At 37.9% G+C, this 27,756-nt stretch overlaps 1 protein-coding gene across 1 annotated transcript in view; it reads right to left on the bottom strand.

Moving 5' to 3' along the window:
* The window catches only part of LOC149781813 (cytochrome P450 4F5-like), a 66,158-nt gene extending 39,561 nt beyond the window's left edge, over nt 1–26,597 (bottom strand). The window contains exons 1-2 of the mRNA XM_089935985.1: nt 26,389–26,597; nt 3,316–3,463 (exon numbers count right to left, since the gene is read on the bottom strand). Of these exons, the coding sequence (XP_089792111.1) occupies nt 3,316–3,463; nt 26,389–26,547 (307 nt within the window). The 5' untranslated portion in view covers nt 26,548–26,597. The remainder of the gene's footprint in view (nt 1–3,315; nt 3,464–26,388) is intronic.
* Between the last annotated feature and the right edge of the window lie 1,159 nt (nt 26,598–27,756).

Below are 27,756 nucleotides of genomic sequence, written 5' to 3'. Positions count from 1 at the left end.
TCATTCATATGTCTATTGTTCAATTAGTCTACTGCCTTACCAGCTAACTCATATAGAGAGAAAAATGCTGGGGTGGGTGGGGTGTAAAGCGGCCTTCCGACATTTTAATATTAAATAATGTTTCAGACCCTTACTAATAGGTTTTATAAAATAGGAATAAATAAGTAAAAAGCAAACACAGCAACATTATATAGATTACAGTTTATTTCTTCTTCCTAACCCAAAATGTACCGTATAATTTTGACAGCCTATTGCAACTTTTGTATCATTAATATTGAGAACACTGTATTGAAATCACATTAAACGTGTACAACTAACCGTTACGAAGTCCCATGTACCTGTGAGTTTGTAATCATTGGTTTCTCCGTGAATCAAGTACCTGTAGCAATTGCCCACTGTTGAAGCATAACCTTGTGTTGAAACAATATTTATATACGAGTATTCTTACGCCACCACAATTTGAAATACCAATAGTATACGCAGTATTTGACATGCTTCCGGTTTAATATTGTGTTGAATTCCGTGCAGAAAGATAGCACTAAATGCCGGTGTATTTTACATTTAGTGTTTGCTGAATAATACCTACAATCACTTTCATCCAGACTGGATAATTTGTTTCTTGTTCACTTTATCGCGTCAATACATGGGTGTTAACAGAGAGGTGACAAAAAGTAATTTGCCAGGTTATCAGATTAAAGTTTATGGAAAGTCACTATTTGAAAACTATATTTTGAGTTTCGTCAAAGAAACGAAGATAATTTTGTGGTTCTTTCATAAAAAAAATTCAAGGATTTTCATCATCACGTGTCAGATTTACCATCTCACTTTTGGTTTTTGTGCATTTCATCATCACGTGTCAGTTTTACCATCACACTTTTGGTTTTGTGCAGGTTTTGGTTTTGCCAGGTTATCTGATTGAAGTTCGTGGAAAGTCACTATTTTAAAATTATATTTTGGGTTTCGTCAAAGAAACGAAGATAATTTTGTGGTTCTTTGATACAAAATTTCAAGGATTTTCGTCATCAAGTGGCAGCTTTAGCATCTCGCTTTTGGTTTTGTGCATTTCATCATCACGTGTCAGATTTACCATCTCACTTTTGGTTTTGTGCACCTTTTCATACTAGTTAGGCGTGATCTCATTAATAAAATGAAATAAATTACCATCTTACAAGATGTTAATTTCAAATAAATTTGTCAAATGATCGCTATGTAATCACATAGGCGTTTTCCTTTTGATATCAAAACAGTGCGGTGTGTGTGTGATTTTGGATTTTTAACGTAGCTTTAACAATTTTTCAGTCATATCGCTACGATGTCTGCAGTGTCACAGCTTTATAGTGATGTCTAACACTCTGGCATCATGCCGCAGACATGAAGCATGATATCCCACCCAGTCACATTATCCTGACACAAGGCCGACCAGTCCTAATACTAACCTCTTAATTCTGAGCGCCAAGCGAGGCAGCTGTTAGTACCATTTTTTATATGTCCTTGGTATGACTCGGCCGGGGAGTGCTGTAGTGCCACTTGAAACATACATGAATAATTCAAACAACCTAAAAGTCGGAGAGGAGGAAATCAAGCTGATCTTTTAGACAAGGAAATGATGAGTTCCAAGTTCGCTAAGACAACGTATGTGGGTTTTTTATTTTTTGTTGCAAAAATTGAAAGATATCATTAAGTATTTTTACATTCGCTGCTAAAATTGTCACCTGCTTTAAACGAAGAATAATATTTATATAAAAAAAGAATAAAATTGCTTCATTTCATTAAGTTCTACAGATGATACCCAAATTTCTGTTATCACTCTCCGTAATCAAATAAAGAGGTGTGTTCCGTATAGATCAGTTATAGTGGATGTTAAGTAGAAACTTTAAAACATGTAACACAAAGTACAGGAAAAGAAAACTAGAAACAATTAAAATAATATTTTTTTTTACTGATTTGTGTCTACCCGTACCTACCCTCTCAATATGCAAATGTTAAGCTACAACGAATACTGAAGGAAGCAAGAATTCCAAGGAATTGTATGTCTCGCCGCTCCCCAGTCTGACATAGATGTTCTCAATTTAAAATTACCTTGACCGTCCCTGAAGGCCAGATGTAGGTTATATGTAGATCCGTATCAAAAGGCACTGCTAATAGACACTACAGACCACTGGCGATAACTCTTCTTAATGAGGTTCGGAAACTGGCTTTAAGCTTACCGAGGATCTGACGGAGGATAACAGCACATGACATGATTAGACAGCGCTTTCAGTTTCGTCAATCTAATAGCACATGTCATGATGAGACAGAGCTTTCAGGTTTTACAGTCTAATGGCACGTGACATGATGAGACAGCGCTTTCAGTTTCTACAGTCTAATGGCACATGACATGATGAGACAGCGCTTTCAGTGTCTACAGTCTAATAGTACATGACATGACGAGACAGCGCTTTCAGTTTCTACAGTCTAATATCACATGACACGACGAGACTGCGCTTTCAGTTTCTACGGTCTAATGGGACATGACATGATGAGACAGCGCTTTCAGTTTTTACAGTCTAATATCACATGGGATGATGAGACCGCGCTTTTAGTTTCTACAATCTAATAGCACATGACATGATGTGACAGCGCTTTCAGTTTCTACAGTCTAATATCACATGAGATGATGAGACCGCGCTTTCAGTTTCTACAGTCAAACAGCACATAGCATGATGATAAGGCGCTTTCAGTTTATACAGTCTAATAGTACATGACATGACGAGACAGCGCTTCAGTTTCTAGTCTAATAGCACATGACATGATGAGACAAGCGCTTTCAGTTTTTGCAGTCTAATCGCACATGACATGGCGAGACAGCGCTTCAGTTTCTAGTCTAATAGCACATGACATGATGTGACAGCGCTTTCAGTTTCTACAGTGTAAGTACGATAGCTATCCATTCCAGGGTTTTATACTTGTGACCATTCAGTGACAGGTCATTTATTAAGAAAAACAACAACGAACATTTAACCATTCTTAACGCCGCCGATGCCGCCTGAGGAATGAATGATCTTCAAGTCTGTGCTAAACTGGGCAAGAAAAGAAGGAATAACAAGCACACAAAAGAAAAGAAAAACGTTTTAGCATGGAGGGTAAGGATGAGAACATGAAGATATGAGAATTGCAGAGGGCTGGTCCATACGAAAAGAGACAAAATGAAACAAGAAAATTAAGAAAATACAATCGTTTACGATTGGGGCAGATAGAAGACGATGAACTCCCTAAAGAGAAAGGAAAAAGGAAAGAAAGATAGAAGAAAGAAATATGCATTGGTCATAATCTCACCTGATGTCTTCAGAACTTCTTTCACGGTCGTGGGATGGCAGACGAAGATAACGGGCCGAAAAGCTCCAAACCATAGCACGTAGTATCGACGATACAGCCGTCCAAGCTCTTGCATTCGATTTACCAGTTTCTGTCCATCATTTGGAAACTGAATAGTTAAAAATCACAACAAATACTCAAAACTGAAAGTTGTCCATGAAGAAATAGTCCATTGTTGCAAATTTTCTATAACTATGATACTGACCCCTAAGTCAAATGGGCGATACTGAAGTTGTGCAAAAGGAATTGTCTTAGCTTCATAATTATAGGTCCGAAGTTGGAAGAAAATTCATCAAGGAGTTTAGGAAATAACAGCTAACGAATTTTTTTAAACCCAAAACCTGTACGCAAAATTTCCATGACTGTAACCTTGATCCCAAGGTCAAAGGAGCAGCATGCGTGCCACATACTGCATCGTCTAATCTTCAAACTGATTCATTTCAGGAGTGAAGAAAAGCCATCAAGAGGTTTAGGAAACAAAAGAGAACAAGAAACGATAGAGCGAAATGTTTACAACTGACGTTGAAAAATGAAGGTCACATTGGCGAGTGCACATTTCATTGAATTAATTGACTAGCTTCATATTCACTCATATGTTACGACTCTACGGTCTTAAACTAGGTAACAGAATAAAATTGAAAACCATCAGTTTTGTAAAATTCAACATATAATTTATTTCCCTATAATACAAAGTGAAACTTTTTATAAAAAATATTATAGTATTGTTCATTAAATCACAAGTAGTCCTAGAAGTTTATTACAAGACCAAATGTACAAAGTTACAATTGAACTCCACTGTTATTCCAATAAGTTCCAATATTGAATGTGTTGATGTACCTGTAGTCTCGAACGTGGTAATGTGTCAATGGCCTTAAGGGTGATGATGTACTAAGATTCTTTTGGTATATCACAATAATACAATTTAATTATTTTGGTCTGAAATCACTATAATTCCAAACTAATGTTCTAGTCCAAGAATATTATTTATGAGCACTCTGTATTTCCAGTGAATAATATTCTGAATAAAAAATTCCACCAAAACGAAAAAGGGAAAACAACAATAAGCTGATTCAGCTTCAAGAATGAGTAAGTTTTCAAGTAAACAATATTATATTATTTTTAAAACTAAGACACAAAAAATAGAACCAGGATGAGGGTCAACGTTTCATTTCTAGAACATTCTAAGATGTCAGCAAGATGAGACTTATTACTAAAATTATAATAAAGAACATGGTAAATATCGGATAAACCAAAAGTCCGGAGAAATGAAGTTCGGACAAGCTAGATTCAGAGGAGTTCGAGTAGATCTTAGAGATCAACAGAGAATATGCAAACTACTCGAATGAATTTCAGAAAATGATTGCGAACTTAAGGTACTGATTGCAAATGGAATCTTTTACAAATTACACGATGCAGTCGGAATGTACAATATTTGATCAAAGATCATCACATTCACCCCTCGTGGAATAGGGTTGCTATTTCGATCCTAATATTTGACAAAGTCTGACGCGTCATGTACAACGAGATATCTATATCGATGTAAAATTTATCAAGAAATTTATTGCAATTAGAATATTTTACATGACGTGGTGTGAAGTTTGCAAAACAATCGGTTCCCTCACCCCCTCGGAAAAAGGGGTGATATTTGCTATATTTAGGCTGTCTTACATCACTTCACATCAATTTCGACGTAAAATTTATCAGGGAATTGATTGGAGAAGAAATGCTTGAGCTGATGCTGCGATATTAACAAACTATCGTTGTGTGTATCCTTTTCCTTCATCTTCGCCTACTAGTAAATATATTTGTAAAAATAATTATACGACGAATTGATGTTTAAGCTTGAACACAAGTTAATGACTGCTATAGTTCAAACTGAAAGTATTAGCAAAGTTCAAATTGTGTCACAAAGAAACAGAGTATTACAGGAATAAATGTGTCGCTGTTAGATTATCTAGATCTCTCCATATAATGAGGCCACTTGGTTTGGTCACGTGACAATATGGCGTCAGCGTTCGCCTGGCTTCGTATAGTGGAGTGCGATGCAGAGAGCATACGTAGCAGGGAAACAGACTAATTGTTCACGAAGAAATTCGTCACTTATACTTACGGGATGATGACTTCCTTATTAAAAATGAGTTTATTATGAGAACATTTTGAGAAGTTTACTTAAAGTCAAAATCACACACACCCGCACTATTATTATGCCTACACGCTTTTATCAGTGCTCGATCTACGCAAATGCAAACATTTCCATTATCTTTTAGCACGTGGTCCACACCTGTCCACCACTCATTTGGGTGATCCACACGAGCATGAATGGCTAATTTCTCCATTCTTTGTAATTCAGATTTCTCTTTATCCACAAACGGAATAAAAACCTTTCTAGATACAGTAAATGCAAACGGAACTGCAACAGGTTTAAGTCTTATAATCAACTCCCTTTCAGTTTTCTCCAATCCACTGAATAACTCGGGTACATTCTTTTGCATTTATGGTCTTATTGCTGGCATCAACACCCATGGTGGCTATTCCTATCTCTATTGCTGGTCTTCTGAACGGCGATTGCCTGAGATTTTTTATTGTACACATACGCCTTAATTTTATGTGACACTTTAACTTTCCAAGGATGCTAAACCTTTTCTGTCCTGATCCAAACACGACATTGTCAGCTCACGCGAGTTTGACTCGTCAGTTTTCAATATAAGTCCTGTAGTGACACCAGTGCTGTGTAAATCTCGAGATTGATCAAGTGAATTGCATATACAATGATTTCGTTAAATTGAAATACAGTAGCGTGACCAGGTAGGAATCCATATCCATACGTATGTAAAAGACAGTTTTTGTGACAATAAGTATATATATCTTTAAAAATGCATTTTTCAAAGATTTTTGCGACACAGTTAAGTAGAGACATTGGTCTATAATTGGCAATCCTGTGTGGATCACCTTTTATGAATGGGAAGAGTGTGCGAAAATTTCCAATTATCTGGAATTGTTAGTGGTGCTCCTTTTGACGTCTTGAAACATTCCATGACTTAGGCCATCGAGCCCAGTGTCTTTATAGACAGAAATGGAATTAATAATAGCTTTAATACATTTTTCATAGATAATAATTTAGTCTAGGGTATCGGATTGTGTTTTATAAGCTATGGAGGGAAAAATTAGTATCATCAATAGCTGAAATAGAAGTAAAATGAGCATTTAATAAGTTGGCTTTTTCTTGTCATTATCAATGCCAAACGAAGCATTATTTTTTATAACTGCAATTGATTGTATTAAATTTGAGCGTTGTCGGAGCATATTTCTTCGAATCTGAAAAATATGCATCAATAGTATTCATATATTGCTCCTTAGCATATTTTTTCATGTTGTTTGCTTAATTCCTGACTTGTTTGAAATTATTCCAGTCAACTGGCATACCACATTTGAGGACAAACTGGCGTGTTCTGTCCCTTTTCCTTATCATTTTTCTTAATAGAGAATCAAACCACGGTTAATCAGTTGGGCGAACAGTTATAGTTTTACAAGGAATACACAAAGTTGAAACTTCTAATAATCTAGTTCTGAATATAGCATTTGCAACATCAGCATCTCTCGGTATGAGCAAAAGATCTGCCCAGATAGTTCCTGTTATCAGAGCGTTGAATTTGTTGAAATCATCCTTGCTGCAAGTCCAGACATAGCGCTTACAGGACGCACGGAGGTGCACGTTAACAGTGTGTGCGTGTGTGTGTGTGTGTGTGTGTGTGTGTGTGTGTGTGTGTGATTTGAATTTTTAACGTAGCTTTAACAGTTTTTCACTGATTGCTATGTAAGGAGCATCATGGTCACTAAATCCTCTATCATTTTTAAAATGTCAGTGTGCAGTATGGTTGTAAGACAATTTACAAAGACTGGATCAAGCAAAGTTTTGGTTGTAGAAGTAATTCGTGTCGGATTTGTTATTACATTTCCCAGGCTGTATCTTGACATAACATCGAAAATTTTCGCAGTAATGGAAGGAGTAGTGAATGGGGCCACCCTAGCGTCAAGGGGAATTAGCATTACAGAACCCCTTGGGCCACTCTAGCGTCAAGGGAAATTTAACATGGGGAAAACTCATGGGCCACTCTAGCGTCAAGGGAAATTGAACATGGGGAAAACTCATGGGCCACTCTAGCGTTAAGGGAAATTAACATGGGAATAAATCGTGGGTCTGTTGAGCGACAAGGGAAATTGAACATGGGAATAAATCGTGGGCTTGTTTAGCGACAAGGGGAATTGAACATGGGAATAGAGTTTGGGCTTGTCTAGGGACAAGGGGAATTGAACAAGGGAATAGAGTTTGGGCCTGTCTAGGGACAAGGGAAATTTAACATGGGGAATAGATCGTGGGACTGTCTAGGGACAATGGGAAATTTAACATTACGGAAACCCCTGGGGGATATAGCCTCAAGGGAATTTAACATGGGAAAAAGTCTTGGGCAACTCTAACCTCAAGGGGAATTTAACATATGGAAATTGAACATGGTGGGTCTGTATAGCGTCAAGGGGAATTGAACATGATGGGACTGTCTAGGGACAATGATGGTCGAGGGTCAAATACAACAGAGACAGAGACATACATACACTAGTACAAGCGTGAGATTTATATATAAAGCATTACCAAGACCTGAAATCTTGCTGGGATGTTCAAAAATTTGCATAATTGTAATGATGCTATAAATAGCTATAATCAAGGAAATGCTCAACGACAAAATGGATGTGACTAAAAGTAACTCTAAAATGACGAAATTGTCCCAGAATTTAAAGGAAAATGAACATAACCCCGAAAATTAAGTTAAAATGGTTTAGACCAAAATGGATAAAATTAGTAACTACTTACAATATCAACTTGTGTGACGATCGTGGATAAACACCCATGTATCTATTTATAGCTATAATCAGCTAAAATTCCTATGAAATCCCACTATCTATTTATACTACAACTTGTGGGTTATTCCTTTGGAAAACCCCACTATCTTTTTATAGCCTCAGCTTGAGTGACGTTCCTGTTTATGAACTCTAGTACATATGTATAGCTACAACCTGTGGAAATCCCCAAGTCCATATTTATAGTCTCGAAATTTCCAGTGTCAGTGACGTCACTGTATTGAACACTAGGGGATAAATGTCAACAGTGTTGCAAGTGGCTGACCTGAATACACGCTACTGCAGATAGGTAGGTAGAGTGTGTCTGATAGGAATAAAGTGAGTTTTATAGGGACAAACAGAGACCAATACACACACACACACACAACGTACGCGCGCAGACATACGCGCGCACACACACACACACACACACACACACACAGAGGGAAGAGGAAAAAACAAACCCCAAATATACTATTAACACAGAAGGGAGATAATACAAACCCCAAATAAACTATCCACACAAACCTACGCGAACGCATACAAACCCCAAATATACTATCCACACAAATGTACGCAAACGCATACAAACCCCAAATATACTATCCACACAAAGGTACGCGAACGCATACAAACCCCAAATATACTATCCATACAAACGTACGCGAACGCATACAAACCCCAAATATACTATCCACACAAACGTACGCGAAGGCATACAAACCCCAAATATACCATCCATACAAACGTACGCGAACGCAATACAAACCCCAAATATACTATCAACACAGAAGGGAGATAATAAAAACCACAAATATACTATCCACACAAACGTACGCAAACGCATACAAACCCCAAAATATACTATCCATACAAACGTACGCGAACGCATACAAACCCCAAATATACTATCCATACAAACGTACGCGAACGCATACAAACCCCAAATATACTATCCATACAAACGTACGCGAACGCATACAAACCCCAAATATACTATCCATACAAACCTACGCGAACGCATACAAGCCCCAAATATACCTTCCATACAAACGTACCCGAACGCATACAAACCCCAATTATACTTTCCATACAAACGTACCCGAATGCATACAATTCCCAAATATACTATCCACACAACGTCGCTAACGCATACAAACCCCAAATATATTATCCACACAACGTCGCTAACACGTACAAACCCGAAATATACTATCCACACAAACGTTCGCGAACGCATAAAAACCCCAAATATACTATCCACACAACGTCGCTAACGCATACAAGCCCCAAATGTACTATCCACACAACGTCGCTAACTCATACAAACCCCAAATATACTATCCACACTCAGGAGGAAGAAGAAAAAAAAAACAACCAAATATACGATCTACACAACGTACGCGAACACACACACACACACACACACACACACACGCATACCACAGAGGGAAGAAGAAGAAAACCATTATACACTATCCACACGGAGTGAAGAAATAACCCTTTATATATACTATCAACAGAGAGTGAAGAAAATAACCCATTATATTCCATCAACACAGAGTGAAGAAGAAAAAGTTTTTTGAAATGACCTAAGCCCTCACCTGCAATGACCAACTCTGCCAAACACCTACACCCCCCCACTCCCAACACTACAAAACCCATTTAGCCCGTTATTTTATGGCATCAGTGTGTGATTTAGGAAACATCAAGACACAAAATGATGGATGAATAGACTGACTATTGTTTACCGACTTGCATGCCTAAAGAGCGTGCGTGAAGGAAAACATCCTTCCATTTCAATTCTAACTAAAACATGATCCAGAGGGATAGAGAGAGGTGAAAGAGCACAATTTCATAAAGTGTGAGTAAAAACAAAACACGCCATCCTTATTATACAATGTCAAGACCAAGAGACACTTACGTTTTCTTTCTGGTCTATTCTCTTTTAGAAGGTAGTATGAAATTTCACATCAGGGCCAGCGCATCGGCTCACATTGTCAATTTTTCCATTTCCATGTCTTTACTGGCACAAGTTCTTCCTCATCTTCAATTTCTTCTTCTTCTGAATCCCTCTTCTCTGTTTCGTCTTGTTTCTGTTTCTTCTCTTTTCTCGTAGGGCACTTTGAATTCCAGTGTCCTTTCTCCTGACAACGATATTAGGTATCTTGACTTTTGTCTCTCTTTCTTAGACGAAGCAGGTATTCTGGAGACAAATACCCATTTACCTTTGCAGATATAGCAAACTTCATTAGCACTTACACACTTTCGTATGACTCTCATCAAATTAACGACCAAAAGAGTAAGTTTTGTTGCCACTTTCGCATGTGAATTATGCTTTCGTATGACTTTTAGCAAATATTGGACCAGCAGGTCGATCTGTGCTGACTCTTCCATCTTCTTGATCGTTTGAGAGTGGAATGAATACTCTGACGCTAAGACACTCTCCTTATATACAGGGACCTGCTGCGTATGAAACCTAGTCAAATGTAATTTTGCAATAAGATGAAACGATTTCATTGAGGAAGTAAAAGGCAATGATGTACCGTATCGCCTCACACAAAACCTGAAGTGTTAGTTCAAATCCGTGTCAGCGATTTCGAAGACGGCATAACTGAGCTTTAATCAATGCTCTCCATTTATGCCACAAAACCACGAGTCCTGATTCACGCCAAAAGAAATTTCGTTCGGTCCATAAAAAATAGTATCACATCTGAGAGACGCTAAAACGAACTTCCAGAAAACTGAGAACGACGGCTTACACCTACAACGTAAATGTATGAGTTCAAGTAGTGCGTAAAACTTAGTCAAATTAAATTTTTATAGTCAAGACGAAACGATCTCTTTTCGAACAAGAAAGCAGACACCAAGCGACAATGGCGATCCGTGTCACACAACACTTTTCAAAATGTATATTATCAGAGGTTTGTTCTAGCGATCTGCACGGTTAAATTAAATGTTGATGTATTTTGCAATAAGACGGACACAATTTCCATGGGATCGCCCATGGTACGATTGTTCGTGCATTAGTTTAATTTTTAAAAATATTTCTTATATAAATCGCCTATAGGATAGACCCAGTAAAGCATGGCCATTCTCGTCACTGTCTGAATAGCTACTCAAGTCAATTCGAAGCGAACGCGGTAAGAAAATAAGTATAGCCAATGAAATGGCTTACAACGGGTGATGCATTGTTTTGTTCTAGGACTGCGTGGCATAATAATCCCTACGCTCTTGCGTTGTTACCATTACAGTGCAGACAGACTGGAATGTGAACTTACAAGCCCTCTTTGTGTATTGTACCATTTCTTCTTACCACATCAAAATACTGAGCGTCACAGTATTGGTTCGCGTTTTCAAGCTGACCATTTTTTTATATCTTACTTAAACATTTTAACATAAACACTCACACTCACATCGGTAGAGTCAGAACAAACGTGTTACAGTATTGAGGGGCATGTTATCTTTTTTTTCTTCAAACTAATAAATTTGGGGTTTGTATGAAGTAAAGAACCGAAAGTACAGTGAACCTCAAGGATGATGACCCAATCTGTCTGTCTATTGATGCGTGTATTTACTTAAGAAGAAATATGACCTCTAAAACACAAAGAGATACGGCAAGCAGAATTAGAATGAACACAACGATGTTTTCCTTCACGCCCGTGTAATTTAGAGTTTCAATCCTCTTTCAAGACAAACTTGGTCTCCTTTTGTAGGGCTTGAAATAAAAAAAAAAAAAATGAAAAGTCTTAAGCACTTTGCTACAGATAATTTCATCAACAGACTAAACAACATAAATACCGTTCCAACACCAGAAAGCCTGAAATCTTCTTTCAAAAAGAAATGCATCAAAAAATTAAAGATTAACGATAACTAACCAATGAAACCGAATTTAACAAAGACAATGACATGTGAAGAAATGTCTCTCACTTTGGAAAGGTAGGCGAATGTAATCTGTCATGCACCATCAACTTGAAAAAATTATAAACAGAGAGAAATCTGAATTCAAAATTCATTTTTTTAAAACAATTGTTTCGTTTCTTTTTTCTTTTTTGGAACAAATCTAAGCACTAATATAGAGTGGAAAAGGGAAAATGCACATAAAAGCTTTGATATTTCTGAAAAAAAAGAGGGGATATTCCTAACGTTCATAATCACCTATATATGCTTGGACTTGTCTGTAACTTATCCACAAAACAAGATGTACATATTTCTGGTCAAGCTGCAAGTGTGTGCGTGTTTTGGAAAATGGTACAAATTGGATATACAATTTTCTCGTGACACTTATAAAGTGAAGAGTCTGTGCAAGTGTCAAAAGCCAAAGTCATATAAGTTTTGTATTTTGTACGGCTTGTAAAGATTTCCACTTTAGAAAATGTGAAGTATCACAAGTTATTATCACAAACAGAAGTGGAACATAGGGCTTGCAAGAAAGAAAATAACCCAGACAGTTGGTGTCATGAAGAGTGCTAGAGACGGTACCCGAACTTGCTTGCTTGCTTACTTGAATTAAAGTGATTTTCGCTCCAATGGAGCATGTATCACTGGTTTAATCACGCACCGCGTGATTTTTAATTACTGCTGGGGAAGGAAAGAGAGCCTCATCTCCCCCCCCCCCAGGCTTTTATGTACTCACAGACTACTTTTAAATTTAGCCACTCAAGGTGTAGGACTAACTAGTTCTTAACAACCTGACGGAAAGGCTTTAAACATGAGTGGGAATAGTCTCACCACACACTCATTTTTCTTAGTTGGTTTGAAATGCCTCAGGTGTCAACCCAAGCAGTATGTAAAGCCCGCTACGATTGGTCGGTAGCGATGACGTCACATTAGGACACATGGGCGTGTGGCAGGTGGAAATCGTTCCACATTCTGCCACGTGTACGATGTCCGAGCGTGGTAAAGGAGGAAAAAAGGTGCTCAGCAAGCCAGCGATGGATGTTAAGTACTCCCCAAAACGCCAGCCCGTACTTATTTCAAATCAAGTCCCGTTTTTGCTAATGGACAATAAAAAGTACCAATAATGTGTTTTCCACCTATGCAATTACTTCAAATCTAACGAGTCTGTTAAACTTCCTACTTCCTAACGTATCTATCTAATATTAGTACTTAGTATACATAAAAATAACCATACTGGTCTTATTTAAATTAATATGTCTAAGCGACATATACAAGTTTTGTCACTGTTAGGTTTAACAAGTTAAATTTGTTGTGGTGTTCCAATGGGTCAAGTGTAGGCTGGTGCACATCTTCGTAGGAAGATGAGTCGACAATGGATGGGCAGACTGGAGACTATCACGTTTTTACACAATATTTTTGAAGAAAGAAAAAATGCCTTTGTGATTTGTTTGGCTATAGGTATCCTGATTCATGCTCTTTGACTTCTTACTATCCCTCTCATGACACTCATTGAACGTTCCGACTCGAAAACCGTGTAGTGATGTTTTCCTTCGCGTCCGCGCTTTGACAATAAAAACGGAATAGCCTCCAGTCTGCCCATCCATTGTCGACTCATCTTCCTACGAAGATGTGCTCAAGACTATCTAAGTTGAACGAAGCCTATGTGAATTTGCATAGGGTCATGACAAGTCTGATATCACGACCTGAAGAGATAGACAATGTGAGGATGTTGAAAGTCACTGAAGACCTAAAAGAAGAGCTCTTCAAGGAGGAAATCAAGAAGGAGAAAGAAGAATGGACGGAGCAGTACAGACTTCATAAACAGCAGAGAGAGCAGCAACAGCAGCAACAGCATGAACCTGACAGAGGCTTTGTCGACTGTCGTATCGATACCAAAGAGTTCTTCTTCTCTTTCTGAAGAAGCAGACCTTATCCTGTGAGAAAGCCTGTCGTCAGAGGAGGCCGCCATCTTATAACCTGAAAGATCGCCATAGCTTCAAGTTCACAAAAAAAAAAAATGAATAAATAAAAACAAAAAAAAAAATTTCAGGGCTACCCCATACTCTCGAAAAGAAATAACATTCCATTGCCTATGATATGTTAGTCAGTTAGAAAAAAAAAACAGAAGTGAGTCTATAAGCACGTGATTTCTTTATCTTGGTTAGAAAGTGTGACTCTAAGCCCTTCGTTTCCGTCGCCTATCAAAATGTTTAAAATAGTGATAGTCAGTAAAAAGTGAGTGAGTGTTTCTTTTAGGTCTGTGCTTTTGTTTTTTTTTTTGTTTGTTTTTTTTTTTTTGTTTGGTGATAATATGAATAATGTAAGTTCGGGTACAACGAAATTAAAATAATTAGACCCAGAACTCGGTGTGGAGGGAAGAAATATACGCAACAGCAGGGGGAGCAAGAAATGCAGACCCAGCCAGTTAGCACTCCACCCACCTCGAGACCACAAATAACATCTAGTCAACAGCCGACTATACCTAACAAACAACCCACCCCGGAAAGAGTGGTGGCAGAACAAAGGGTCAATTATGTTAGACAAACGGTATGGCAAACTCAGACTCAATTATCGGAGGCACTACGTTCTTCTCTCACTCCGATACTACAGGCAATCCCAGCTGAAATAACAACCACAACAACAATAACAGCGACAGACACCATAGCAGCGGATTTGAAACTATCTACCTCAACTGAAGAATTAGAATCAGAACCAGAAGAGGAAATAGAGGCGGTTGAGGAGGAGGAGGGGGACACTGACCCTCGTTGAGAAGTACACCGAAATGGGGCTAGATCAAGCATTGTATGACGTCAACAAAGCAAGACAGTGTATAAGAGCCATACAATACGTTGCCTACAAATCTCTAGACACCTTTAAACCAAGACCTTCTCAATGGGGATTTGGGGTCAGAGTTCTCCCCCAATTCTACAGACAAGCCTACACTGGATACCCCCTCAGTCAACTTGTAGAAGCCGCTGCTTACATTGTCGCCCACCATGGCTATGCATTTCCTGATATCAAGAATCATGAGACTAGGAGTGCTGGAAAGGCGAAAGAGAGACGTGGTACCTTCTAGCAGAAAAAAACAGCCCTTTTTAGGGCTCCAAAAGATTGCCTTTTATTAAATAGGGAACCATATTTGGCTTGGTATCCCTCCTTGACTAAACTATTCTCGAAACAAACTTGACCCATTGGAACACCACAACAAATTTAACTTGTTAAACCTAACAGTGACAAAACTTGTATATGTCGCTTAGACATATTAATTTAAATAAGACCAGTATGGTTATTTTTATGTATACTAAGTACTAATATTAGATAGATACGTTAGGAAGTAGGAAGTTTAACAGACTCGTTAGATTTGAAGTAATTGCATAGGTGGAAAACACATTATTGGTACTTTTTATTGTCCATTAGCAAAAACGGGACTTGATTTGAAATAAGTACGGGCTGGCGTTTTGGGGAGTACTTAACATCCATCGCTGGCTTGCTGAGCACCTTTTTTCCTCCTTTACCACGCTCGGACATCGTACACGTGGCAGAATGTGGAACGATTTCCACCTGCCACACGCCCATGTGTCCTAATGTGACGTCATCGCTACCGACCAATCGTAGCGGGCTTTACATACTGCTTGGGTTGACACCTGAGGCATTTCAAACCAACTAAGAAAAATGAGTGTGTGGTGAGACTATTCCCACTCATGTTTAAAGCCTTTCCGTCAGGTTGTTAAGAACTAGTTAGTCCTACACCTTGAGTGGCTAAATTTAAAAGTAGTCTGTGAGTACATAAAAGCCTGGGGGGGGGGGGAGATGAGGCTCTCTTTCCTTCCCCAGCAGTAATTAAAAATCACGCGGTGCGTGATTAAACCAGTGATACATGCTCCATTGGAGCGAAAATCACTTTAATTCAAGTAAGCAAGCAAGCAAGTTCGGGTACCGTCTCTAGCACTCTTCATGACACCAACTGTCTGGGTTATTTTCTTTCTTGCAAGCCCTATGTTCCACTTCTGTTTGTGATAATAACTTGTGATACTTCACATTTTCTAAAGTGGAAATCTTTACAAGCCGTACAAAATACAAAACTTATATGACTTTGGCTTTTGACACTTGCACAGACTCTTCACTTTATAAGTGTCACGAGAAAATTGTATATCCAATTTGTACCATTTTCCAAAACACGCACACACTTGCAGCTTGACCAGAAATATGTACATCTTGTTTTGTGGATAAGTTACAGACAAGTCCAAGCATATATAGGTGATTATGAACGTTAGGAATATCCCCTCTTTTTTTTCAGAAATATCAAAGCTTGTATGTGCATTTTCCCTTTTCCACTCTATATTAGTGCTTAGATTTGTTCCAAAAAAGAAAAAAGAAACGAAACAATTGTTTTAAAAAAAATGAATTTTGAATTCAGATTTCTCTCTGTTTATAATTTTTTCAAGTTGATGGTGCATGACAGATTACATTCGCCTACCTTTCCAAAGTGAGAGACATTTCTTCACATGTCATTGTCTTTGTTAAATTCGGTTTCATTGGTTAGTTATCGTTAATCTTTAATTTTTTGATGCATTTCTTTTTGATAGAAGATTTCAGGCTTTCTGGTGTTGGAACGGTATTTATGTTGTTTAGTCTGTTGATGAAATTATCTGTAGCAAAGTGCTTAAGATTTTTCAGTTTTTTTTTTTTATTTCAAGCCCTACAAAAGGAGACCAAGTTTGTCTTGAAAGAGGATTGAAACTCTAAATTACACGGGCGTGAAGGAAAACATCGTTGTGTTCATTCTAATTCTGCTTGCCGTATCTCTTTGTGTTTTAGAGGTCATATTTCTTCTTAAGTAAATACACGCATCAATAGACAGACAGATTGGGTCATCATCCTTGAGGTTCACTGTACTTTCGGTTCTTTACTTCATACAAACCCCAAATTTATTAGTCTGAAGAAAAAAAAGATAACATGCCCCTCAATACTGTAACACGTCTGTTCTGACTCTACCGATGTGAGTGTGAGTGTTTATGTTAAAATGTTTAAGTAAGATATAAAAAAATGGTCAGCTTGAAAACGCGAACCAATACTGTGACGCTCAGTATTTTGATGTGGTAAGAAGAAATGGTACAATACACAAAGAGGGCTTGTAAGTTCACATTCCAGTCTGTCTGCACTGTAATGGTAACAACGCAAGAGCGTAGGGATTATTATGCCACGCAGTCCTAGAACAAAACAATGCATCACCCATTGTAAGCCATTTCATTGGCTATACTTATTTTCTTACCGCGTTCGCTTCGAATTGACTTGAGTAGCTATTCAGACAGTGACGAGAATGGCCATGCTTTACTGGGTCTATCCTATAGGCGATTTATATAAGGAATATTTTTAAAAATTAAACTAATGCACGAACAATCGTACCATGGGCGATCCCATGGAAATTGTGTCCGTCTTATTGCAAAATACATCAACATTTAATTTAACCGTGCAGATCGCTAGAACAAACCTCTGATAATATACATTTTGAAAAGTGTTGTGTGACACGGATCGCCATTGTCGCTTGGTGTCTGCTTTCTTGTTCGAAAAGAGATCGTTTCGTCTTGACTATAAAAATTTAATTTGACTAAGTTTTACGCACTACTTGAACTCATACATTTACGTTGTAGGTGTAAGCCGTCGTTCTCAGTTTTCTGGAAGTTCGTTTTAGCGTCTCTCAGATGTGATACTATTTTTTATGGACCGAACGAAATTTCTTTTGGCGTGAATCAGGACTCGTGGTTTTGTGGCATAAATGGAGAGCATTGATTAAAGCTCAGTTATGCCGTCTTCGAAATCGCTGACACGGATTTGAACTAACACTTCAGGTTTTGTGTGAGGCGATACGGTACATCATTGCCTTTTACTTCCTCAATGAAATCGTTTCATCTTATTGCAAAATTACATTTGACTAGGTTTCATACGCAGCAGGTCCCTGTATATAAGGAGAGTGTCTTAGCGTCAGAGTATTCATTCCACTCTCAAACGATCAAGAAGATGGAAGAGTCAGCACAGATCGACCTGCTGGTCCAATATTTGCTAAAAGTCATACGAAAGCATAATTCACATGCGAAAGTGGCAACAAAACTTACTCTTTTGGTCGTTAATTTGATGAGAGTCATACGAAAGTGTGTAAGTGCTAATGAAGTTTGCTATATCTGCAAAGGTAAATGGGTATTTGTCTCCAGAATACCTGCTTCGTCTAAGAAAGAGAGACAAAAGTCAAGATACCTAATATCGTTGTCAGGAGAAAGGACACTGGAATTCAAAGTGCCCTACGAGAAAAGAGAAGAAACAGAAACAAGACGAAACAGAGAAGAGGGATTCAGAAGAAGAAGAAATTGAAGATGAGGAAGAACTTGTGCCAGTAAAGACATGGAAATGGAAAAATTGACAATGTGAGCCGATGCGCTGGCCCTGATGTGAAATTTCATACTACCTTCTAAAAGAGAATAGACCAGAAAGAAAACGTAAGTGTCTCTTGGTCTTGACATTGTATAATAAGGATGGCGTGTTTTGTTTTTACTCACACTTTATGAAATTGTGCTCTTTCACCTCTCTCTATCCCTCTGGATCATGTTTTAGTTAGAATTGAAATGGAAGGATGTTTTCCTTCACGCACGCTCTTTAGGCATGCAAGTCGGTAAACAATAGTCAGTCTATTCATCCATCATTTTGTGTCTTGATGTTTCCTAAATCACACACTGATGCCATAAAATAACGGGCTAAATGGGTTTTGTAGTGTTGGGAGTGGGGGGGTGTAGGTGTTTGGCAGAGTTGGTCATTGCAGGTGAGGGCTTAGGTCATTTCAAAAAACTTTTTCTTCTTCACTCTGTGTTGATGGAATATAATGGGTTATTTTCTTCACTCTCTGTTGATAGTATATATAAAGGGTTATTTCTTCACTCCGTGTGGATAGTGTATAATGGTTTTCTTCTTCTTCCCTCTGTGGTATGCGTGTGTGTGTGTGTGTGTGTGTGTGTGTGTGTTCGCGTACGTTGTGTAGATCGTATATTTGGTTGTTTTTTTTTTCTTCTTCCTCCTGAGTGTGGATAGTATATTTGGGGTTTGTATGAGTTAGCGACGTTGTGTGGATAGTACATTTGGGGCTTGTATGCGTTAGCGACGTTGTGTGGATAGTATATTTGGGGTTTTTATGCGTTCGCGAACGTTTGTGTGGATAGTATATTTCGGGTTTGTACGTGTTAGCGACGTTGTGTGGATAGTATATTTGGGGTTTGTATGCGTTAGCGACGTTGTGTGGATAGTATATTTGGGAATTGTATGCATTCGGGTACGTTTGTATGGAAAGTATAATTGGGGTTTGTATGAGTTCGGGTACGTTTGTATGGAAAGTATATTTGGGGTTTGTATGCGTTCGCGTACGTTTGTATGGATAGTATATTTGGGGCTTGTATGCGTTCGCGTACGTTTGTATCGATAGTATAGTTGGGGTTTGTATGCGTTCGCGTACGTTTGTATGGATAGTATATTTGGGGTTTGTATGCGTTCGCGTACGTTTGTATGGATAGTATATTTTGGGGTTTGTATGCGTTTGCGTACGTTTGTGTGGATAGTATATTTGTGGTTTTTATTATCTCCCTTCTGTGTTGATAGTATATTTGGGGTTTGTATTGCGTTCGCGTACGTTTGTATGGATGGTATATTTGGGGTTTGTATGCCTTCGCGTACGTTTGTGTGGATAGTATATTTGGGGTTTGTATGCGTTCGCGTACGTTTGTATGGATAGTATATTTGGGGTTTGTATGCGTTCGCGTACCTTTGTGTGGATAGTATATTTGGGGTTTGTATGCGTTTGCGTACATTTGTGTGGATAGTATATTTGGGGTTTGTATGCGTTCGCGTAGGTTTGTGTGGATAGTTTATTTGGGGTTTGTATTATCTCCCTTCTGTGTTAATAGTATATTTGGGGTTTGTTTTTTTCCTCTTCCCTCTGTGTGTGTGTGTGTGTGTGTGTGTGTGTGTGTGTGCGTATGTCTGCGCTCGTACGTTGTGTGTGTGTGTGTGTGTGTATTGGTCTCTGTTTGTCCCTATAAAACTCACTTTATTCCTATCAGACACACTCTACCTACCTACCTGCAGTAGCGTGTATTCAGGTCAGCCACTTGCAACACTGTTCACATTTATCCCCTAGTGTTCAATACAGTGACGTCACTGACACTGGAAATTTCGAGACTATAAATATGGACTTGGGGATTTCCACAGGTTGTAGCTATACATATGTACTAGAGTTCATAAACAGGAACGTCACTCAAGCTGAGGCTATAAAAAGATAGTGGGGTTTTCCAAAGGAATAACCCACAAGTTGTAGTATAAATAGATAGTGGGATTTCATAGGAATTTTAGCTGATTATAGCTATAAATAGATACATGGGTGTTTATCCACGATCGTCACACAAGTTGATATTGTAAGTAGTTACTAATTTTATCCATTTTGGTCTAAACCATTGTAACTTAATTTTCAGGGTTATGTTTATTTTCCTTTAAATTCTGGGACAATTTCGTCATTTTAGAGTTACTTTTAGTCACATCCATTTTGTCGTTGAGCATTTCCTTGATTATAGCTATTTATAGCATCATTACAATTATGCAAATTTTTGAACATCCCAGCAAGATTTCAGGTCTTGGTAATGCTTTATATATAAATCTCACGCTTGTACTAGTGTATGTATGTCTCTGTCTCTGTTGTGTTTGACCCTCGACCATCATTGTCCCTAGACAGTCCCACCATGTTCAATTCCCCTTGACGCTATACAGACCCACCATGTTCAATTTCCATATGTTAAATTCCCCTTGAGGCTAGAGTTGCCCAAGACTTTTTCCCATGTTAAATTCCCTTGAGGCTATATCCCCCAGGGGTTTCCGTAATGTTAAATTTCCCATTGTCCCTAGACAGTCCCACGATCTATTCCCCATGTTAAATTTCCCTTGTCCCTAGACAGGCCCAAACTCTATTCCCTTGTTCAATTCCCCTTGTCCCTAGACAAGCCCAAACTCTATTCCCATGTTCAATTCCCCTTGTCGCTAAACAAGCCCACGATTTATTCCCATGTTCAATTTCCCTTGTCGCTCAACAGACCCACGATTTATTCCCATGTTAATTTCCCTTAACGCTAGAGTGGCCCATGAGTTTTCCCCATGTTCAATTTCCCTTGACGCTAGAGTGGCCCATGAGTTTTCCCCATGTTAAATTTCCCTTGACGCTAGAGTGGCCCAAGGGGTTCTGTAATGCTAATTCCCCTTGACGCTAGGGTGGCCCCATTCACTACTGGAAGGTCTAAGTAAATCAGTGTTATAGTCGCCCATAATTAATATGTTTATACGTGTCACTAACGGTATTAATTAAAATTCAAAAACTGTCCCAGAAATTGGTAGGAGAGTACTTTGATCTATACACCACCCCTTAGGATGCTTTATATGAGTGTAACGTAGTCTCAGTCTATATTAGTTCAATGTCATAAAAAAGTTCGAATCATTCAGACATTTGCAATACAGCTTATCAGAAATATATACAATGCCTCCACATTTTTGTTACGAATAGGAACATGTCATTCTCTCCACTCATAATATGCAATGTATCATAGTATACGTTTTTAAAATAGACTTTGGAATCAAAATCATACAACATGGGTCGAAACCAATCTCTCTCGTAACCTTCCCCAGCTTGGTAGTAAACCAGCTTAAGTAACGAGTCAGCATCACCTATACCCTACTCACCAACAGTCCATATCCGAAACCAATGTGCCCTGCTTAGTTCAAATTCACCATTATCCCGTTTGCGTGTCGCGAAATCAATTCATCAAACTATAAGGAAATACTCATAAAAATCTTGTACACAGATCATTAAATCATTTGGACAACGATTTGTTCTTTATGAACTATCCTCATTGTGCAAGAACGCATCATTTGTATGACTATATTAGGACAATGCGTGGAAAGTTGGGTTTAATAGGATTGTATTCTTGCTTAATAAATATGCTCCAATTAAAAGCCAAAAGTATTAAGCTACACACACACACACACACACACACACACACACACACACACATATAATATTAACCGGAATAGCACACTGCCCAGATAACATCACCTAGTATTGTGCGTTACTTTCATCATTAAAACAAAGAGTGGCAGAATTATAACACTTAGCGAAAGAGTATATCATCCCTTACCAATGAATGTAAGAGATAACATCATTGAAAGATCATTGGGGTTGTATTACTAGATTTCAGAAAGTCTTGAGCTATTGCTGATCACGATGTTCTTTGAAGAAATTAGCAGTCTATCAATTTTCAACTACTACACAATCCTTGCTAGAATCTTATATAACAAACAGGACAAAAGTTATAAGATTACTAAATAGCAAAAATGAACAGCCCGAATAATTACAAAAACTGTCATTAAAATGACTGCCATTTTGCAAATGCGTTGCATTGCAGGAAGGTTGCAAGATGTACAAAGCTTACAATTGCATTTTATCTGATTATCTATTTAATATCACTAAAGGGCTAATATATATGACCGTGACCTTCATTCTTTTTCCAAAGAGTATATTTTTATTCCATGTTCTCGCTCGTCCTCTTTTAATAGAGGTCTTGTTGTATCGGGTTAAAAATTATGGAATACTATTGCTATTGAAATTAAAAATTCGACTACTTATTGTAGATTCAGCTATTAGTATCAATTCAACTACTTAGCATAAACTAAGATTCTTATTGTAAATTCAACTACTAAGTGTCAATTCAACTACCAAGTGTAAATTCAACTACTAAGTGTCAATTCAACTACCAAGTGTAAATTCAACTACTAAGTGTCAATTCAACTACCAAGTGTAAATTCAACTACTTAATGTAAATTCAACTACTAAGTGTAAATTCAACTACTAAGTGTAAATTCAACTACCAAGTGTAAATTCAACTACTAAGTGTCAATTCAACTACCAAGTGTAAATTCAACTACTAAGTGTCAATTCAACTACCAAGTGTAAATTCAACTACTAAGTGTAAATTCAACTACCAAGTGTAAATTCAACTACTAAGTGTCAATTCAACTACCAAGTGTAAATTCAACTACTAAGTGTCAATTCAACTACCAAGTGTAAATTCAACTACTTAATGTAAATTCAACTACTTAATGTAAATTCAACTACTAAGTGTAAATTCAACTACCAAGTGTAAATTACCAAGTGTAAATTCAACTACCAAGTGTAAATTCAACTACTAAGTGTAAATTCAACTATCAAGTGTAAATTCAACTACCAAGTGTAAATTCAACTACCAAGTGTAAATTCAACTACTTAATGTAAATTCAACTACTAAGTGTAAATTCAACTACTTAAAATAAACTCAGTTACATCGTGTAAACTCAACTACTTAGTGTATAATCAACTAATGCTGTAAATTCAACAACTTAGTGTGTCTTTAACTACTGATTGTAAACTCAACTACTGATTGTAAACTCAACTACTCAGCGTAAACACAACCACTTAATGTCAATTCAACTGCTTAGTGTAAACTCGACTACTTAGTGTAAATTTTGAAAGTTAGTGTAAATAAATCTACTTAATGAAAATTCAACCACTCTGTGTAAATTTCTTAGTGTAAATTCAACTTTTTCGTGTAAACTGAACTACTTAGTGTCAATTCAATTATTTAGTACAAATTCAACTAATTACTGTAAATTCAGGTCCTAACATAATTACTAACTTAATGGCTCACCACTAATGATATTAAAAGATGTATCTTCCAGTTCTACTGTGCACTCGTATTTTCTTCTTCTTTTAAATTAATGATATCCCCTATCACTATCACACACACACACAGACACGAACATATATGGTTTGCATACATTGCTATTGGGACGATTTAGGTATAACTGCCTCTTAAAATGAAGACAACATTCAGTAGCGTCACTGCGGGGGGGGGGGGGGGGTTGCGGGGTGTGCGTGCCGTACCGGGTGACATCATCAGAGGCGGTGAAACCAAAATAACTGTCTATACAATTTTTTGAATTTTTGTACAGGAAGGAGGTTAATGCGGGTGCCACCAACCCTAGTGATGCCACTAGACAACATCAGCAGCAGCATTATCACCATTAAATGACAGCTTTTCGTTTAAAATTAATACAGTAAATCCTCTACGGTACTTTAAGTTTGTTTATTTGTTTTCCTTAGTCCCTTTCGTGCCTCAAAAACCGTCTGTTTTCTTTGTGCCGTCCGTCCTATTTCTCGGCTCGAACATCGGGACTTGCTGCTACGACTCTTGTTGTGTAGAATAAAAGGAGGCGTAAAAAAAAAAGAAGGGGGGGGGCTGGGACATTACTATAAGATCCCCAGTCTCATAACAGCTATTGCTTGCCTTTTCGTGGTTTATTATGCGTTCATAAAAAGAAAAATAAACAAACAAAAATGAAAAACATAACAAATAGACGGAGATAAAAAAAATTATGCATCTCTTCTTTCTTCCTGAATTCGTTTTTCATCTATTTCTTTCATGTTTTCTTTCTTATTCTTTTCGTCCATTTTTTAAAAAAAAATTATTTATTTCTGTGCAGTATCCTCGACCTGCCCAGAGGGGCTCGTATCGTTGCTTACAATTGACCTGTCATATATATACTATTGGAGAGTACATGTATGACAAGTCAACTGTAAGCAACGATACGGGCCCCTGTGGACCTACCATGGCTCGTACCTTTAACGCCAAAGAAAGTGTTAAACTATATCTGTTTAATTGATCCAAATTTTAAAACGGTTTAAAAACTCTCCAAATTCTTTGCCAGCTTAAAAAAAAAAATGTCTTCCAAGCGTGTCAGTTTGTTTAATTCCGGATGTACGTCCATGGTTCGTGCCCCTGAAATAAATACCAAGGGTCTTAAGATTGGGAACGCGACAATCAGGCCAAGGTATATAACGCAATCGTTTATGATGTCCCTGGAACATTAATAGTCGCATCTGTAATATACTTTATTTCTTTCAGACGCATATTAGCTTATTCGCAATAAAACATTTGTAGTAATGATGACAAATATATCAAAGAAAAAATATTATTAATTTTTTAATACTTTCTCTTTCAAACCTTCGAAATAATTATAATAGTAAAAGATGTAGTGAATTTGTAATATCTTTTTCATGTTTATTTAATTACAGAGATATTTTCTCTGATATTAAAATATATTAATAAAACATTTCATTATGTATAGTTTTTAATTATATTCATTATTTCAAATATAAGAAGTGAATGGTACAGCAACCAGATTTTGCATCGCCTTTGCGGTCATTCAACTTTCTGTCGTGGGGTTTTCCCGCTAATAAGTAGGTTAAGAAAATCAACGATGTGAATAGCGGCCCTGTACTGAAAAGTAAACACTCACTCCAGGGCCACAAACTTGTGGCAAATATGGATATAGTAAAACTGGACATTTCCATTGTTTTCTCTCATTTGGATCGTAGTATTTATTTAAATTTTATTTCATCAAACATTTTTTTTAATCAACACTTACTCTCATTGTCAACGAAAGGTACTGACCCAAAAAAGCGCGTGAAGTGAATCAAGGATGTTGTTGTTGTAGGGTTTAACGCCATTTTTCAGCACACGATAGGCTATACATGGCGGCCAGTAATAATGGTGGAGGAAGAACCCGGGAAAACCCCGGAAAGAACCACTGACCCACGAGAAGCTACTGGCAAGCTTTCTCACATAGCCACATGGGCTGAATCAGAGACTCAAACCGGCGCAGACAGAGGTGAGATGGCAATGATCCGTAACAGAGAGCGCTTTAGACCACTCGGCCACTCGGGGCCCCAGTGAATCAAGGACTGGCACAAAGCGAGGACGGTAGACGATACCTTCAAAAACCCGTATACACTCGTTGTGACTACTTATCAGGACATAACAATAAGAAAACAAAACACTGTGAATCATTTAGGAAAGAGACCGACCATATTCTATTTATGGGGGAGTTTGGGGTTTATTATGCCCATTATATTTTTTATTAAAAAACAAATTAATTTTCTTCGGGTAAAAGAAAAAAAAATGTATCCTTGTCAGAAAGAATGATCCCAGGCCCTTCCTCACGCCCTCACCCCTAAACCAAAAAGAATTATCGGTCCCTTACCGGATATCAACTCAAGATCAAGGACAGAACAACCTATCCGCACTAAAGAACTAGAAAAAGAGCATGAGAGAGAGAGAGAGAGAGTACCTTGTTCATATTTCCCAGAAACCAGTGTCCATCTTTTGGTCCAGGACAATCTTTAAATATACGTCTTAAGTTTTTATACCAGACGATGAAAGCAACGATTTTGTAGAAAATATAGCCTAGGACCCCAACGATAAGAGCATTTAACGCCGTGGTAGACATGGTAGCTCGCTTGGTTAGTTCAGAAAGACTAGCAGTTCATTTCAGATTTTGGCATTATAAAGGTGCATGTAAATTGATATTCATTTGCATATATTAATTCACTGTACGACAGTATGAACGCAACATTTTAAAATTCTATCAAATTTTGGACAATGTGGTAGAAACTATAAATCGTTATTTATAAGTGAAATAATACCAGACACTGGATAATATTTGTCTAATAGAAAGGTATATAAATAAATGGACAGACGGATGGATGGTTGGAAGGACTGACTGACAGATATTCTCTGTGAATATTTACATCTTGAGAATTAAGACTACTACTTAAATTAATAACTTAACACCGTTAAATACAACCATGATAGGAACGTTTCGTCAAATTTTGTCTTCGATAACGTTAATTTAATAATTAGCTACAAGAACAACTGCTCGGGTTGCCGAGTTGTCTAAAGCGCTCGCCTTTACCGATCACTGCCATCTCACCACCCCTCTGATGGCCTAAGTGGTTAGAGCATCCGCCTCGAATGCGGGGAGGTCTCGGGTTAGACCCCGGCAGAGTCATACCAAATACTTATATGAATGATATTAGCTGTTGCCTCGCCTGGCGCACGGCATTAAGAGGTTAGTGTTTAGGACTTGTCGGCTTAATAATGTGATTGAGTGGGACATGATGCTACATATCTGCGGCATGATGCCCCAGTGCTAGACGTCGCTATAAACTGCCACACCGCAGACATCAAAGTGATATGAATAAAATTGTTAAAGCTACATTAAAAGTCCAAATCACACACACATGCGCGCTCGTCATCTCACCTCTGTCCGCACACGTTCGAGTCTCGGACTTGGCCAATTTGGGTATATGAGAGAGCTGCAGTAGCGTTCCATGAATCAGTGGTTCTTACGGGGGTTTTCTCGGGTTATTCCTCCACCAGTTATACTGGCCACCATGAGTAGTATAGTAAAATGGAGTTTCTGGACCACCAACCCGTAGAAGGCTTTTTTCTTATTTTTATTACCACTACAGGCCTTAAACCCTGATAAAAACCTCCGTTGCGACAACGGGGCCTAAAATCCCTATGAGAAATTCCAATGTTAAAAAGCTGGACCAGCTGTCATTTTTTATAAGGCTTGGTTAACCAAACGGAAGGCTATACAATTTTACATTTTGGGGTACCTAAAGTGTACTAAAATGAAAAAAAAACCAGCTGC

The sequence above is a fragment of the Sinohyriopsis cumingii genome, chromosome 15 (genome assembly GCF_028554795.1).
Source record: "Sinohyriopsis cumingii isolate HCF-2022 chromosome 15, ASM2855479v2, whole genome shotgun sequence".
Lineage (NCBI taxonomy): Eukaryota > Metazoa > Mollusca > Bivalvia > Unionida > Unionidae > Sinohyriopsis > Sinohyriopsis cumingii.
The sequence above is the reverse complement of the archived record's forward strand: the minus strand, read 5'-3'. Positions and strand labels throughout refer to the sequence as shown.